The sequence below is a fragment of the Nicotiana attenuata genome, unplaced genomic scaffold (assembly GCF_001879085.1).
Source record: "Nicotiana attenuata strain UT unplaced genomic scaffold, NIATTr2, whole genome shotgun sequence".
Classification (NCBI taxonomy): Eukaryota; Viridiplantae; Streptophyta; class Magnoliopsida; order Solanales; family Solanaceae; genus Nicotiana; species Nicotiana attenuata.
The window spans coordinates 619,403-636,002 of record NW_017670475.1 but is presented as its reverse complement, the minus strand read 5'-3'; the positions used below and the strand labels follow the sequence as shown (position 1 = coordinate 636,002).

The window sequence follows — 16,600 nt, the reverse complement described above, 5'->3', positions numbered from 1 at the left end:
GGACACTGAGTGGGTCTGTGGGTGACGGTAGCTGCCAGTAGGAGGTCTTCGTCGTCGGACATGGAATTTAGGTAAAAGAAGGTCAATGAAGAGTCCACGAAGAAAGAATAGTGCTATTCGGGCAGAAAAAGAAGATGGTGGGCCATGTCCGGCAGAAAATTTCTGGAAAGTGGTGGACCATTTCTTTATTAAGGTATGGTTTACTGAATAAAGAATTCGACCTCAACTTCCCTCCACTCCTGATTAAGGTAGTTAAAACTCCACTCCTGTTGAGTTCATATTTATCCCTTTATGTTTTTCAACGTGTTCCCATTTCCTTTCACACCTTATTAGAACACCAACACTCTATTCTACAAAATTCATAACAGCAGTGTTACTCTCTTACTCTTCTTGTTCAAATTATGTATACTGCTTTTAAAAATTTCATCTTTTTCTACTGCTGCTGCTTCTCTGTGTCTGTTTATGCTCTTAGCTCTGATGGCACAGCTCTACTTTCCCTTCTTAGCCACTGGACTACTGTACCCTCAGCTATTAACTCTTCTTGGAATGCTTCTGATTCCACTCCTTGTTCTTGGGTTGGTGTTGAATGTGATCGCAAACAATTTATCACATCTTTCAACCTCTCTGGCTATGGAATCTCTGGCCAATTGGGACCTGAAATTGGTCATTTGGAGCACTTGCGTACCATTGATTTGGGCGTTAATGCATTCTCCGGCCCCGTTCCTCCCCAGCTCGGCAATTGCACTCTTCTTGATTACTTGGATCTATCCTACAACGCCTTTACTGGACAAATCCCTCAGAATCTTGGAAATTTACAGAGTTTAACCTACATAAACTTGTTCTCAAATTCATTGACTGGTAACATTCCTGATTCCTTTTTTACTATCCCACACTTGGAGACCATCTTCTTTAATAGTAACAAGTTAAGTGGTCCCATTCCATCTAGCGTTGGTAACATGACTCAGATTTTGTCTCTCTGGCTTAATGATAATGAGTTATCAGGTCCTATTCCTTCCTCTATAGTAAACTGTACTAACTTGGAAGAGTTGTATTTGAATGATAACCGGTTAGTAGGTAGCTTGCCTGAGAACTTAGATAAGCTAGCACACCTTGTTTATTTGGATGTAAGCAATAATAGACTAGAAGGTAGTATACCTTTCGGTTCGGGTAACTGCAAATATCTTGACAATCTGATCTTGTCATACAACCATTTTAATGGAGGACTCCCACAAGGTTTGGGTAATTGTAGTAACCTAACAGTTCTTGCTGCTACGTCTTCTGGTTTAAGTGGCCCTATTCCTGCTTCTCTGGGCCAGCTCACAAAGTTGGAGAAGCTTTACCTTGCTGACAACAATTTCTCTGGAAAAATACCGCCCGAGCTGGGCGAGTGTCAAGCCTTGCTGGAATTACTTTTACCGGAAAACCAACTGGAAGGTGAAATTCCTAGTGAACTAGGGTCTCTCAGTCAGTTGCAGAATCTCTTTTTGTATTCCAACAATTTGAGTGGTGAAATTCCCTTCAGAATTTGGAAGATTCAAAGCCTTCAAAATCTTCTTGTCTACAGAAACAACCTGACCGGGGAGTTACCTCTTGAAATTACCGAGTTGGAACAGTTGAGGAACATATCCTTATTTGAAAACCAGTTTACTGGAGTTATACCTCAAGGTTTGGGGATTAACGGCAGTCTAACACTGCTGGATTTCACCAACAACAACTTTTCAGGTCCTGTTCCACCAAATCTTTGTTTTGGCAAGCAACTGAATAAGCTTATGTTAGGTTATAATCATCTTGAAGGTGGCATTCCTTCTCAATTAGGAAAGTGTTCTACTTTAACCAGAGTAATTCTCAAAAAGAATAATCTCTCAGGTGCCATTCCAGATTTTGTTAAGAACACAAATCCTATTTTCTTGGATCTCAGTGAGAATGGGTTCAGTGGGAAAATACCCCCAAGTTTGGCAAATCTTGGGAATGTTACATCAATTGACTTATCAATGAATAAGCTCTCAGGGTTTATACCGCCGGAGCTGGCAAACCTTGTCAACCTCCAGGCTTTGGATCTGTCTTACAATGGTTTGGAAGGTGTACTGCCACCTCAACTTTCAAACTGCCAGAGACTGTTGAAGCTTGACGTAAGTCACAATTTGTTGAGTGGCTCGATCCCGTCCACGTTTGGAAGCTTTAGAGAACTATCCATTTTGGGTCTGAATGAGAATCATCTTTCAGGAGATATTCCAACCTCCTTATTTGAACTCAAGAAGCTCTCTATGTTGCAGCTTGGTGGAAATGCACTTGGTGGGGGCATTCCTGCAGCAATTGCGACTGCATCAAGAGAAACACTGAGGTGGTTAAATCTGAGTAGTAACAGGTTGACAGGTGAACTTCCTGCCGAGCTAGGAAAATTTACTTTCCTGGAGGAGTTAGATATAGCTGGCAATAATCTTTCTGGAACTTTAAGAGTTCTTGATGGAATGCGTTCGTTGATCTTCGTCAATGTATCACACAACCTCTTTTCCGGTCCAGTGCCAGCAAATCTGATGAAGTTCCTAAACTCAACTCCTACCTCTTTCTCGGGAAACTTGGGACTTTGCGTGCACTGTGATCCAGAAGAAGGCTCAAATTGCCCTGAGCATAGCACCCTACGGCCTTGTAATCTTCAATCAAACAATGGAAGACGCCTAAGTGGAGCAGAAACGGCACTGATTGCAGTTGGGGTACTATTGTTTACCATTTCCTTATTCCTAGTAATTGCTTACATGCTTCTATGGCGCAAAAATTCTGGGAAAGAAGTTGCAATATCTGCTCAAGAAGGTGCTTCATCCCTGCTTAACAAAGTATTGGAAGCTACACAGAACCTAAATGATAAGTATGTCATTGGGAGGGGAGCACATGGAATTGTATATAAGGCCATCTTGGGTCCAGGGAAAGCATATGCTGTGAAAAAGCTGGTGTTTGTTGGTATAAAGGATGGAAGCACAAGTATGGTAAGAGAAATTCAGACAATTGGAAAGGTTAGGCACCGTAATCTTGTCAAATTAGAAGACTTCTGGCTGAGAAAGGATTATGGACTGATTCTTTACAATTACATGGAGAACGGGAGCCTTCATGATATTCTTCATGAGACTAATCCACTTGTAACATTAGAATGGAGCGTACGGTACCGTATTGCTCTTGGAACTGCTCAAGGGTTGTCATATCTCCACTTTGACTGTGATCCTGCCATCGTGCATCGAGATATCAAGCCCATGAATATCTTGTTGGACTCTGATCTGGAGCCCCACATATCAGATTTTGGCATTGCGAAGCTTCTGGATCATTCTGCTGCAATTTCCCCCTCCAATACCCTCCAGGGTACAGTTGGATACATGGCTCCAGGTATTTTCGTAATATTCATTTTTTCTCACACAGCCTTTCAGTTTGTCCTCCCTTTAGAAACCTCGTTGTCTGTAGAAAATAATATATCTATGTCTGGTCTGTTTTGTCGACAGAGACTGCATTTGCAGCTGCAAAGAGCAAGGAGTCAGATGTTTATAGTTATGGTGTTGTTCTGTTGGAACTTATAACTCGAAAGAAGGCCTTGGATCCTTCAGTTTATGGGGGTACAGATATTGTGAGTTGGGTTAGGTCTGTTTGGGCAGAAGCTGAAGAAATTGAGAAGATTGTGGATCCAAGCATTTTGGATGAATTCATAGATTCAAATATCATGGAACAAGTAATTGAAGTGCTTTCACTGGCTCTTAGATGTACAGAGAAGGAAGTTAGAAAAAGACCCACAATGAGAGAAGTGGTCAAGCAATTAACAAGGTCCAGTTCGAGTATAAGAAGCAAGTACTAGCTATCAATCAGAGGCCATTCCATGTAAACTCTGATGTGTTCTAGGTACAATAGACTTCTGATTAACGCAGTCCTAATTTTATATTTGATTTCTGAATCCTTGTTAGGTTCAGTCTCTTTTTATTGCTAGAGGATGGTAGAAATCTATTTACACTACTGCAGCTTGGGAAGAGAAGGCGTTTGCCTTGTAGCTGTAAATGTTTTTTCCATCATGTATACATGGATGAAAACTAAATATAACTTACTGCTGTGACTGTTCATCTTAGCTAATCTTATTCTCATGCAAAAAGCAATTCCTTTTGCAATTCTTAGCAGGATCTACTATGTTAAAGCCATATCCCTATTTACAAAATTTGCTTACCTTTATCTATAGGCTTCTATATATGACTGCTTCTCTTTTCTGGGCAAATCGTCTTACCATTGAATTGTGAACCAATCTTTCGGTTAGAAGTGGGAAAAACTAAGATAGACCGGATTTCATGGTCATCCAAGGTTCATGTTGTCAAAGTTGGAAAACATATACAACAAGGTGAAAATGTCAAGGGCTAATCTGGAGCTAGTTAACACTATCAACTAACTAGTATTTTCCAAGTTCATTATTCAAAAACGAGTTTGCAGTCCTACCGTGTGGGGTAAGATGCAGGACTCAGCAGTAGTTTATCGACGTTAACTTGTGTTTCCCAAGTGGTGCATTTTTGTGCATGACATTTGACTTCAGCAAGAGTTTATCGACGTTAACTTTTATATATCCCCTTGATGTGTTTACGTTGAGGAATGAAGTCTTGACAATGGGGTTAAAAGAAAAAAAAAGAAGGGTAAAACAACTGCTTAAGACAGGAAGTTGTGACAGACAAATCCTAAATTGCTCAAGTTTAAACTATTGGGTCGAAACATGTCCAACAGAGTAACCCTACGGGTCAAATTGCAACCGAAATCCAAATATGCAAAATTAAATACGGAGATTGAAAGTTATTTAAATTGAAAGAATTTATGCTAATAATTTAAGAAACATACATTAACTTTCACTTTTTTTTTTTTGAAAAAGAAAATAAAAAAGGTGGGGTGTTTGGATCTTGTTGAGCAGGTTGAATTTGACTCATCTTGACCCAACCCATTTTGAACTCGGCAAACTCTGGGCAGATTGAGTCATGACCCCTTATTAATTCGACCCGCCCAAGTTAATGCCTATATGCCACCTCTATTTAACAAGTACAAAAGTTAGTTAAGTCATGAAAGAGTGATACTGAGCTACAAATCCTAGAGGTCTAGCAACTTTCAGGAATAATACATAAGTTGGTCGCACTAGTCCTTGCAGTTAGGGCCTATGAAGCGTATGGAAAAATGCAGCCATTTTAGTTGGTTTGATTCTTATCTAATGCATCTATCCCTTATAATCAGAACTTACAATATGTGGAAAAAGATGAGGCAAGTAAAATGTTAACAAGTAAGAAATCAAAGAATTGCACAATTAGCTGAGAGTATATACAGTACAACTTTACAGTCAACTCAGTTATGCAGATGGAAGAATTACTCCTGAGTGTTTTACAGCAGACATGTCTTCCAAATTCGAAGAATGGATTGTCGCAGTAGTGGCATCATGCAGCTCTTCTGGTGCAGAGGATACTATTTCATTGGAGTTAGAATGATTTCTTGGTAAATTTGGTGGTTGAACAGAATTTTCTGAAGAAGTATTTGGACTAATTCCAGATTCTGGAAGTTTATCTTGGGGTTGTCCAGATGAGAGGTCTCTCTGATCAAAGTGTCTGCAAATTGCTACAACTTTTGACCAAATTGTGATTCTAGAATTTGATACTCTTCTGTGGAAATCTCTGTACTTGTACAAGTAGCTGGCTATAAAAATGAGGAGGCTTACTGCTGTAACTCCTCCTGTGATGGCAAAAAGGCCTTTGAAACTTTGCAACGAAATCGTGATTGAGTTCATATTGTCATCTGGTCCTGCGCAGGTTTGTTCATTTCTCAACCAATGTTGCTCCATTTCCATTATCTTCCCATTCTCTGTTAATTCTATGACTGCTCGAGACACATCAGCAACTAAAGGAGATCCTTTAGGGAAAACCTGTTTGATTTTAAATGCAGTAGCATGAGATAGTCATTTGCAACACAAAATAATCTTCACAAACAAGAACAGCGTGGATGGAGATGAAATGTCTTACAAAGGCAAAGCCGTCTGTGCGATAGGTAGGTCCAACTGTCATGTATTTGTCGCAATGTTTGGATAGGAAGAGCTTGGAGTAGGGAATGACATCGTAGAATGCTGATATGCCACCACTTTTACTTCCTCTAGACAAGGCTTCATCACAGTCATATGGGGAAGTGTATGTCCTGATCCTGGAATCGTCAAATCCCTTTTTTCTCAAGAAGTCCACTATGAATGAGCCTTCTTGGCACCCAACAAAATCTCTATTCTTGATTAGCTCGCTAACATCTGTGATTGCTGGTTGTAGTCTTTGTACGGTAAATCTTGATGATAAGCTTGCAGTGTAAGTGGAGTTCAGAATGAGTATGACGAACATCCATACCACTACAACCAGTCGAGCTAAATTGTTCACTATTCTTTCTCCTACAAATAGATCATACATATTTGTGAGTTCACGAGTTGTCCTGTACCCTATCATAGGAAAATGTTTAAAATTAAATCTGAGAGATTTATTTAGTACTCACGGTGTGCAAATACTAGCGTTGAGAAGGGAAAGTAGAAGATCATGCCAACATGTTGAGAAGGAGGACCTCGAAAGGCAGAGCTCACCCTATGTTCAAGTATCCAGACTGCCAGACCCGTAAGAAAGAAAAATGCTATACTTGTTAGCCAAAGTTCTTTCTTTAGGGGCTTTAGGAAAGCCCATATATCATTGGCGTCTTCGTACGTTATTGGCACGATGCTAATAACTCCTCCTTCTGCAAATGGCAACGTGAAGTCCACGTATTTTGATCTGTTCGCTGTGATAGTTATATCTCCAATTGCAGCATCATAGTTCTGCATACATTGTATCATTGCTGACTGAAGTTAGTAATTGTTCACTTACTTTTTTTTGCAGGAGAGGACGGAAAATATAGTCTACCTATCTTACCTGAAGAAACACTTGGTAAATAAGATCATTATAAGTCCCTGCACTAGAGCCATCAGGATTTTCGAAGGGAAGAAGCTCATATGGCACAGAATATGGCAACGCTTCCATGACAGATTTGAACACGTCTATGTAGAATCCGCTGATAATGCGGGCATTGACCTGAGTGTCCTTTGCTACTCTCACAAAATCCGTGAAACCAGCTTTCACTGGCACTCCAATTCTTAGCTTTTTACCAGACATTGGAACTTCCCATCCCTTGGGCACGACTGTTGAATCACCAGGCCATATGATACTCCTCATATTTTCCCTTGAGCTTGTATCATGAGTTGTGGTGTTCCAGTTCAGTTCCCTCCTTATTCCAAGAGATGGATTCCATATTCCTACCTCTTTCTGTCCGTTCCCGACCATATTAATTATCTGATAGGATGATGACCCCATCTTGCCATCTATAAGGCGGAACTTCCCTGAAAGCCCCTCAAATTTGGTCTCTGATATTGCTTTTAGAAGTTTTGGGCCGACTTCTGAGTTCCCAAAATTGAAAAGGTCTGAAACATTGAGATTAACAGTTGAATTTTCTAAAGTTTTCGGTGGCTCTTTCAGTCCAACTCTTTCTGCTGCCATAGCCAGTGCCCACAAAGTATCGTATGCCCACAGGCCAAAAATGCTCAAATCTGCTCGTCCGATGCCAGGACTTTTCTCAAGGGACTTTTTCTTCAACCTACTAGAGAAAGACCGGAGCTGTTCAGATTTTGGTATAAGAGGTTTCACACCTAATACCCCTTGCATTGCTTCAGCAACATCAGAATCCATCAAGTAGGCTAAATCCACTAGTCCACTGGTGATGATCCAGGCATAGCCCTTCTCCATCATTCCGATGTCCTTGGCTTTCAGAAAGAGTCTGGCGCCAAGTGTATGTGACATGTGGACCACAAAGACCCTTGTTTGTAAAGTCATCATCTTGTATAGCTCTTTGAGTATAAATTCATCACTTGCCGAAACAGGAAAAACACTTTTATATGAAATGTGAGCATTTACATCTTGGAATGCATTAGATAAGTACGGGACAATGCCACTGCCATATTCTGAGTCTTCAAATATCATAACAACCCGGCTCCACTGGAAGGCTTTAACTATGGCAGCAATCGCGCCAACTTGAGTGTCATCACCTTGTGCAGCTTGAACAAAGTAAGGAGTTCGAGTATGAAGAGAAGGACTTGTTGCAGAAAAAGAAATTATGGGGACCTGAGCTCTATCTCCTAGATCCATCAAAAAGTTGGCTTGAGCTGATTTCTGAGGACCTAAGATTGCATCTACCTTGACATCTTTCAGCAAATTCAGACCTGCAACAAGGCAAACAATGTTGGTAAGTTCTCTTTAAATTGGCAAGAGCTTCTCTTTCCCATGTCAGTTAGCAATCCGACATAGGTGCTTAATATGCAATAATGTTTACCAGCAGCAGCAGCTTCAATGGCTTGTTCTTGAGAGTCCCTAACGTGAAGAGACAACCTCGTCGAGTAGTTGCTGTGAATCGAATAGAAATCAGAGAGGGCAATGGACATGCAGCTTAGACCCATGCTTCCGACCACTGACTTCAAATCAAGAATCACTCCCACTTGGAAGTTAGAAGTGCGATTATGGAAGCTCCTTTGTGAATTGCTGAAAGTGGAACACAACCAGAGTGAGGCACAGAATAGTAGGATCAGTTTCATCTCCTTCCAATACCTGAATTGGTAGGTCGCGACGTTTCAATCTACTCCATATAATATCACAAATTATCAATCTTCTGTCTTCGTTATTTAGGCGGGTGGTTGTGTTAGTTGACTTGGTAAAAGTCCATGCTTGCTTTCAATAATCTAATGTGAAGATACCTTACAGTTGATTCTTTCCTTTTTAAAATGTATTACTATAATGCAGTTGCTTCAAATTGGAAAGGTAAGGCGTTATCCTAAGTGACATTGTACCTGATCAAAGATAAGTACTATACTTGTGTAAAATTAAATCATAGGAAAAGAAATATTTTAGAGACTCAGATAAAATAGGATATTTTAAACTCTTAACTGACGAAGAGGGTGTGGATTTTCTAGTCTAGAAATACGGAGGAGACTCAGAGTAGGACCAGTATTTTGTTATTTTATGCATTATTTCAATTCTTGAATCCTTGACTTGGTTTTGTAATTTTGATAATTTTCTGGATTAGAGATCATTGACAGTGAAATACAGAACTGAAGACTGACGAATTGAGTAGAAATCTGGACTTGTTGAGTAATGCAAACAACGGAGGAAATGACTAGGAAATTAGGCTTCAAAGTTGACCCCCCCAATTAAAAGATAAATAACTAACTACTTGAGCTAAATTCGAAGTGCAGGTACGCGCGCGCGCACACACATACACGTTCATTTCAACATCATAGAGGCACCTACTAATATTATTAGTAACTGGTATAAAATCATAATGTTAATGCACTCAGATTTGTGAAATGCATCGATTCATATTTCTAGCCATTTATGATTTCCTTGACTTTACTTTCAAAATTATTCCCTCAGAGGTTTTCAAATGCTATAACAATGCTATATGTATTTGAATTGAAATAAATATAGATAAAAAATATATGTTAAATAAGTTAAAAATACTAAATCCTACAATGTAAAAAAAAATATATATATATATAGTAGTGGATATCAATAAGAATATATGTTAAAGGATGTGTTGATTATACCCAATATATGTATTTGAATTAATGGCGGGTGATTCAATTCTTCACCAAGATATGATATCAGAAATACTCACATGTAAAAGCATTGATGAGTATGAAGTGTATTTCTGAATCATGGTGTTCCCTCATCTCGAGTCCTCAATTTGCAAAAACCCATCTCAAATTTTCAACCAAGAAATTACATTCTACGTTATGTCCTTTGCTTTAGGCCTCCTAAATGTCGGGTCCTAAAAATACTTTTAATTGTAAATTTTCTATCTTATGTTCGCTTATACAATATTAAAGTTTATAAAAAAAAGAATAAAAGTACAAAATACTAATAAAAGTAGAAAGAAAGACATATTTTAGAACTTTGAATTACGCTACTCAAATCTTCATATTGAAAAATAATATTTTTTACAATAAGATCTAATGTAGGGCATATGGTTAATATCTTATTAACTTGAATTTTTTACCAATATAAATATTAGTATTATATTTTATAAGATAACTACACTGTAGACAAAAAGAAAGAAAAAAGAAATCAATGTAAATATTAGTACTATATTTTGTAAGATAATTACATTATAGACAAATAAAAAAAAGTCGCTTATTAAAATTTGACTTTAGGTCACGCGTTGAGACGTACTTGCTCTTCACCATTAACTTGTGAGAATCCATTTAAAAGGTATCGAATTTGGGATTCTTGAAATGGATTGTTTTGTATCTCTTTTGATTCTGAAGAGTGATATCTCTTCTTATGTAATCCATCTACAAGAGAGGTCAAAGAATTACCCCTCTTCAGGAATTAATTTGGGTTGTGGGGAGGGGTTTGGATATGTTGAGAGATTATAAAGTTGTTCGAAATCGTGGCAAATGGACACGCTAAGGTGATATCTCATTCGCAGGAATTCACAGAGAACTCGAGAATTGAGAAGCTGAGCTAGGAGTTTGACGGAAAAACTCGAAGATCAAAGCTTATGAAATGTAGAAATTTTAATTGACGGAAAGAAGATTGAGAGAGAGATTGTAATTGTATTATATTTGATGAATGTAAAATGATACATTGTAGCCTTTTTATGAATGAATACATGACTCATCTTTCCAGAAACTTCCTATCTCCAACTAATTGTTCTAACTAACTTCCTTCAAGTAACTTCCTAACTAACTTTCAGCTGACTTGGCATAACTAACTAACTGCTTTAGATGAGCTAGAATCTCCTATTTGAGTGACCTGTGATCATGTTTAATTTGGCATATCATGAGGTTCATAATGTTAGCGTCTACAACTTGAGAAAAGATACTTGGAGAAGAAAGAATTTAAATTGAGAAAAAAGGAGAGAGACGAAGAAGAATAAATGTGTGAAATTTTTCCGGCAATGAAAACTAAAGCACACCATGATGTGTGAAAGAATAGGAGGAAAAAGAAAGAGAATTTTTTTTAAAAAATAAGTAAATCTCTCACACTCTGAAAAAAGGTATAATATACAACTATGACACATTATCAAATTGTGTCTAAATGACACAGTTAATGTACGGTTAAAGTGTTCAAATGGAACAAACTTCAAATAAAGTGTTTAAGTGACATGCGTTGACAACTTTAAAGGGTTGTCGATGTATTTTTTCAATTGAAAACTATTCATTTACCTATTTTTAGGTAAGTCAAGTCTTTATTTTATTTACATATCTAAAAGGTTTTCTTTTCTTTTATATGAAAAGTACAAAAGTACTAAATATCTGTATCTATCTATATCTATCTATCTATCTATCTATCTATATTATTATAAAAGCACGAATAATTTATGCTAAATGTTGAACGACTAAAATATTCCCGAAACTTTGATAGACTTTTATACCCTTAAATATTTGTATAATTTAAGGATCTAATTGTAAATTATCTAATGATGGAATTCTTTTTCAATTTGAACTCCACATACGTTGCGTAAAAATTCCTACTCTACCAATATCGAGAACTTCTAATTCAACTAAAAAGTGGTAAAGTTAGAAATAATTATGAATTCGAACAAACTTCTAATACGAATCACGTTCCAACTTTTCATCTATTTACCATATGTGTCTACTTATAATGTGGAAATTCCGTACTAACCCGACATGGACACAAGCACTTTTAAACACTTATCGACATGGAGAAGGACACTTTGTATAATTTATATATGTCTACCTCAAACAAATTAGGTAGTATTTATTGTTTTGGAATATCAATCTTCCAGAGGTAATTTATTAGTTTTGTTTCATTGTTTGTTACATAAGATGCATGTAGTAGCATGTTAGCTTTGGCGGAGTGAGTAATTTACTTCAACAGCTTTGAATGTTAAATTTGGTTAAGATTTTTTTTTAATAATTTCACAACATGAGTTCCTTCTCGAGATTAAAAATAAAAGGAACTGTAAGTGGTAACAATCTCAATGGAAAATAGACTACGTCAGTTTGGCTTCTTATTCCAGTGTACTATTTATCCTTCCTTATATGATGACATTATTTAATAATGCGCTTCATCATCTGTTGTTACACTCGAAGGACATAAGTCTTTCCAGAGATAATTTATTTTTTTAATTACATGAATTTTCTCTTAAAAATTAACTTAATACATCTAATGGAGAATTCATCAAGTATATCAGCATGCAGTATATTGCTATTGTTGTTCTTTCTTTAATGGTAATTGTTTTAAAAAAACCGATATCTTCTTTGTTTTGGTTGATCTTACGCTTCACTTCAACAGACCCAATCGGAATATCTTTTTAGCACAGTTATGCAAATTGGGACTTAGGAAGGTATCGGTTATCTAATTCTCTTTTTTGGTACAAAATTATATTATCATACATTATGTCTTTCTTAAAATACTTGTATAATAAAATCATCTAGAATTAAGGATTTTACTCTTCTCAAGAATTTATCTTAAAATATAAAAGTTGAAAGCAAGTTGTCCAAAGATCTCATAAATCCTATTCTAATACATATCTATTTTGTACTTGCCAATCGATATACAACTTGCATCATAAACAATATTAAATAGAGATAATTTCAAAGACCTCTCTTCAAATTTGACTTCATAATACTAACATTCCTTGTGGTTCACGATATTACGTTTACCTCCCTTCTATCATATTTGGATAACAAAATTATTAATTGACTAAAAATAGACAAGTTTGCCCCTAACGAGTTAATTTTGTTTTTCTTCTATTTTGTAGGACAAAGCTTCTTTTACTTTTTTTTAGTAACTACTTCTACGAACAAATAATACATTCATGCTACTCATTTTTTTTAAACGACATCCACGAATATTAAGTGGTAAAACATAATCGCATATGTATTTAGAGGTCCTGCAACCGGAAAGTCAAAATTTTTAGCGATCAAACATCAACGTGCCATTGTTATCGTGCAACGCACGTTCATAAAAACTAGTTATTATAAAAGCATGATTAAAATATTGGATTACAAAAATAACCTTAAAATATTGAGCAATTTAATAACTTTATTTAGGATAAAATTGTAATTAACTATGAAGTCAATAAATTATGAGAAAATAGTGAATACTTTACTAATTTAATGCCAAAACCCTTCTTTGTTGAGGGGAGTAGGAGTACTTCTCCAGCAACTCTAGAACCAAAGATCACAAATTTATAAGAATTCATTTTGTTTTTCAAAAGTGAGCCACTTATATAAAGTAAAGTAATAAGATATCACTATATAATCCTATGCGAATTAAATTTATCCTTAAAAAATTTAATGTGCTAGATAAACATTACTTTTGTCTTGATCGTATTTTTTTGTAATTTCCTCCTAAATATTAGTCTCACGAACCAGATGCAAAAGAATTCTAGCATTAAATTGTTCAATATTTTAAGGTTATTTTTGTAATCTAATATTTTATTCAAGTTTTTATAATAATATAGATAGATATAGATAAAGATCTAAAAGTGGAATGTCAGATCGAACTTTTTACTCTTTGAAAATAAAATTATGGTGGATAAAATTATAATTACGATTAAATATTCAAAACAAGATGTGGACTAATCTTAAGAATCTGAATGAACAGAAAATAAATTATTTTTTATGTTAAGGCCAAAGAATCAAATCTTTCAATTAATTATTTGCAAGAGAATCCAATTCAATTATTTTTAAATCTTTCAATAATCAAAATCTTAGTCACCGTGTGATCGGCACAGGTTCGATCCCAACCTGATCAAATAGGCCGAATCCACGAGGTGCCACTCGCTTTATGGTTCTCAACGCTCATGTACCATACCTTAGCTTGCCTAGGCAAATTCTCAGCAACGAGACCCTCGGCTTTTGTGCTCCCTACTTTGGCACAAGTAGTTTCAGGAAGTCAACGCCTTGGTTAGGACTCTCGGCCTGGACGATGATCCCTTCTCAGAATAGAGGATACTCCCAAAAATCTTTTCTTTTTAAAACTTCTTCTTGCGACTTTTCAAGTCTAAACGTTCAAACATACTTATTCTGGAATCCTTAAAGGTATGGTATGGCACAAGAATGAAATAAACATTCAAAATTATTTCTGAAGATTCTTGCTTCTTCATGAATTTTCAACATGAAAATGGCATATAAGAATAACACAAAAATTTGAAATTTTATTAACATATATCAAAATAATCATCTAAACTTTAGCTAGAAAATAATTCTAAGCTGATAGGTACTTACACTCCAATTCTAAGCTAGAAACTTTAGCTCTTTTATGCAATTCATCAAACACCTTGTATGCATGCTTTTATGAGTTAAACCACTTTAATAAAGGGGTGTATCAACTCACCTCAAAACTCTTTGAGCCAATACGTAGGCCCTTGTCTAATTTATACCCGTCAAATAATTGATTCTACAACAACCAGTGCATTTGGATTAATTTCAAAGTTTCAATTTTTACCTATTACTACTGTAGGATAATTGACAATAAGGAATTTTATATACCTGAGTTCAAGAATAAGTGAGTTATGAAGAACCCTAGAATTTTTCGAGCAATTTCTGGCTGCCTCTGTTTGATCTGTGCGTCTATATTTCTGCGTTCTCTAAGGCATTAAGCCTTTTTTTGTTTTGTTTTGTTGGAATAAGGCTTTTGCCCTTCTGAATGAAAATTACGTACTTCTCATTCCAAGGCTTTAAGCCCTTTGTTTTGTTTTGTTTTATTATTGTCACGACCCTAAAACGGATTCGGTCGTGATGGCGCCTATCGTGGAACTAGGCCAGCCGACACAAACCCCCAAACCAACTAAACAGTTATAATAAGTCATTTAAAGTCATTAATAAGCAAAAAAAATCCCAAAATATAGAGTAGAATAGATCAGTGCGAAAATAAACACAGCCCGACATCGGGGTGTCACCAGTCATGAGCATCTACGACTCGTCTAAAAATAACAAAAGACAACATAGTCTGATACAAGCCAGTACAAAGTGAAATAAAGATAGGAAGGAGAAGCACTGGGCTGCGTACGTCGAGCAGCTACCTAGTCAACTCTGAACAAGCCTGCTGGAAAGCAAATCGGCACTTGCTAGCATGACCCAAGACTCCTGGATCTGCACACAGAGTGCAGGGAGTAATGTGAGTACGCCAATTCATCAAGTAATAAAAGTAAAGGCAGTTGAGCGATAAGAAAACACGTAAAACACAACATAATGCTACAACAAAACAATATAAAACCAGAACAATGCAATAAAATAGTAAAAGCTCGTAAAAACACCTTAGTTCAGTAAAAATCTCTTTAAAACATCTTTCAGTAGTTCAATCGAGTGATGAAAACGGGGAGAAAAGAATAGAAACATAAATTAGCCCCTCGGGAAAAGTACCAACAGAGCCAACCCCCTCGGGCTATCTCACAATCTCTCGTATCAGCCCCTCGGGCAATAGCGTGAAACAGCAACTGCCCCTCGGGAAATATCACATTTCACATTAGGTACCCATACTCACTAGGGGTGTACAGACTCCTGGAGGGGCTCCTTACAGCCCAAACGCAATAACAAGCCATCTCATGGCATAATCAAACAGGCAATCAGCCTCATAACAAGCCACCTCATAGCATAACAAATCAGGCCCTCGGCCTCATAATCATGAATCAGTACCAAACTGCTGCGGCGCGCAGCCCGATCCTCACAACACAGGCCCTCGGCCTCATTCAGTCAGAAATTTCTCAAGCCACTCGGGCATAGTAAAATATGATGCTTGATAAGTTAGGATTTTAACGTGTTTTATGCCCCTACTTGCCTATGCTTTAAGTATAAATTGCTACAAAATAGCCCCAAAATGCTCACAGGTTGTGCTTGATTGCAGGTTTGGTCGACAAAGTGACGAAATGTCAAAGATCGGCTCAAAAAAGGAGTGAAACCTGCTCAAGTATCAATGACCAAGAGAATTGAGGAAAAAAGGCCTAGTGCGGACCGCGCAAAAGTGGATGGGGCCGCACTAGGAGGTTCAGAGACATGGCATGTTCAGTGGAAGTGCTACATGGCCGCGATTGGATGCTCGCGGCCCGCGGTCAGGCTACGCGGCCACTTCACACTTTTGTGCGGTCCGCGTGAACGAGATTCAAAGAGTTGAAGTTTTGACAATTTCAAGCAATGCGCTCCGTGCTCCTTTATGTGCGGCCGCGCCAACTTCCATCGCGGCCGCGATTAACTTTCTCGCGGTCCCTAACTTCAGAGAAGCTGAAATCATAAGTCCAAGAGCCAGTGCGGCCGCGGTCCTTTTTGCGCGGTCCGCGCTGACCCCGCAGGGGTATTTTTGTCCAGTTTTTCCAGCCTGGTATAAATAGAATATTTTACCATTTTAGGTTAAGTTTTATATTCTGAACGCAGCTGAGCTCGTGAGACTGGATATTGTAGCCATTTTCGGCATTTTTGCTCTTTATTATTGTAGTTTCTTCTTAGTAATTAATTAATATGCTTAGTTCTTCATCTATTTCTTCAATTTCTGTACCTAGCATGAGTAGCTAAACCCATTAGCTAGGATTGTGGCTCAAC

At 37.2% G+C, this 16,600-nt stretch overlaps 2 protein-coding genes and 1 long non-coding RNA gene across 5 annotated transcripts; 2 read left to right on the top strand and 1 right to left on the bottom strand.

The window, feature by feature from the left end:
• On the top strand, positions 1 to 6,969 carry LOC109239975 (receptor-like protein kinase). 3 transcript variants are annotated; one of them, XM_019406594.1, is made up of 3 exons: positions 1 to 3,372; positions 3,486 to 3,876; positions 6,888 to 6,969. In XM_019406594.1, exons 1-2 carry the CDS (start codon positions 402 to 404, stop codon positions 3,830 to 3,832), a joined length of 3,318 nt encoding a protein of 1,105 aa, XP_019262139.1. In that variant the 5' UTR covers positions 1 to 401; the 3' UTR covers positions 3,833 to 3,876; positions 6,888 to 6,969. The 3 variants fall into 3 exon arrangements, with proteins under 3 accessions (XP_019262139.1, XP_019262138.1, XP_019262137.1); XM_019406593.1 differs by lacking the exon at positions 6,888 to 6,969 and adding an exon at positions 5,350 to 5,434; XM_019406592.1 differs by lacking the exon at positions 6,888 to 6,969 and having other exon boundaries at positions 3,486 to 4,101.
• LOC109239976 (glutamate receptor 2.9-like) lies at positions 5,269 to 8,644 on the bottom strand. Its single transcript, XM_019406595.1, has 5 exons — positions 8,371 to 8,644; positions 6,921 to 8,260; positions 6,514 to 6,826; positions 6,006 to 6,412; positions 5,269 to 5,908 (listed from the first exon to the last, which is right to left on the bottom strand). Exons 1-5 carry the CDS (start codon positions 8,627 to 8,629, stop codon positions 5,342 to 5,344), a joined length of 2,886 nt encoding a protein of 961 aa, XP_019262140.1. The 5' UTR covers positions 8,630 to 8,644; the 3' UTR covers positions 5,269 to 5,341.
• On the top strand, positions 8,201 to 8,799 carry LOC109239977. Its single transcript, XR_002069987.1, has 2 exons — positions 8,201 to 8,283; positions 8,374 to 8,799. It is a non-coding gene; the product is annotated as an uncharacterized LOC109239977 (long non-coding RNA).
• Positions 8,800 to 16,600: the final 7,801 nt, after the last annotated feature.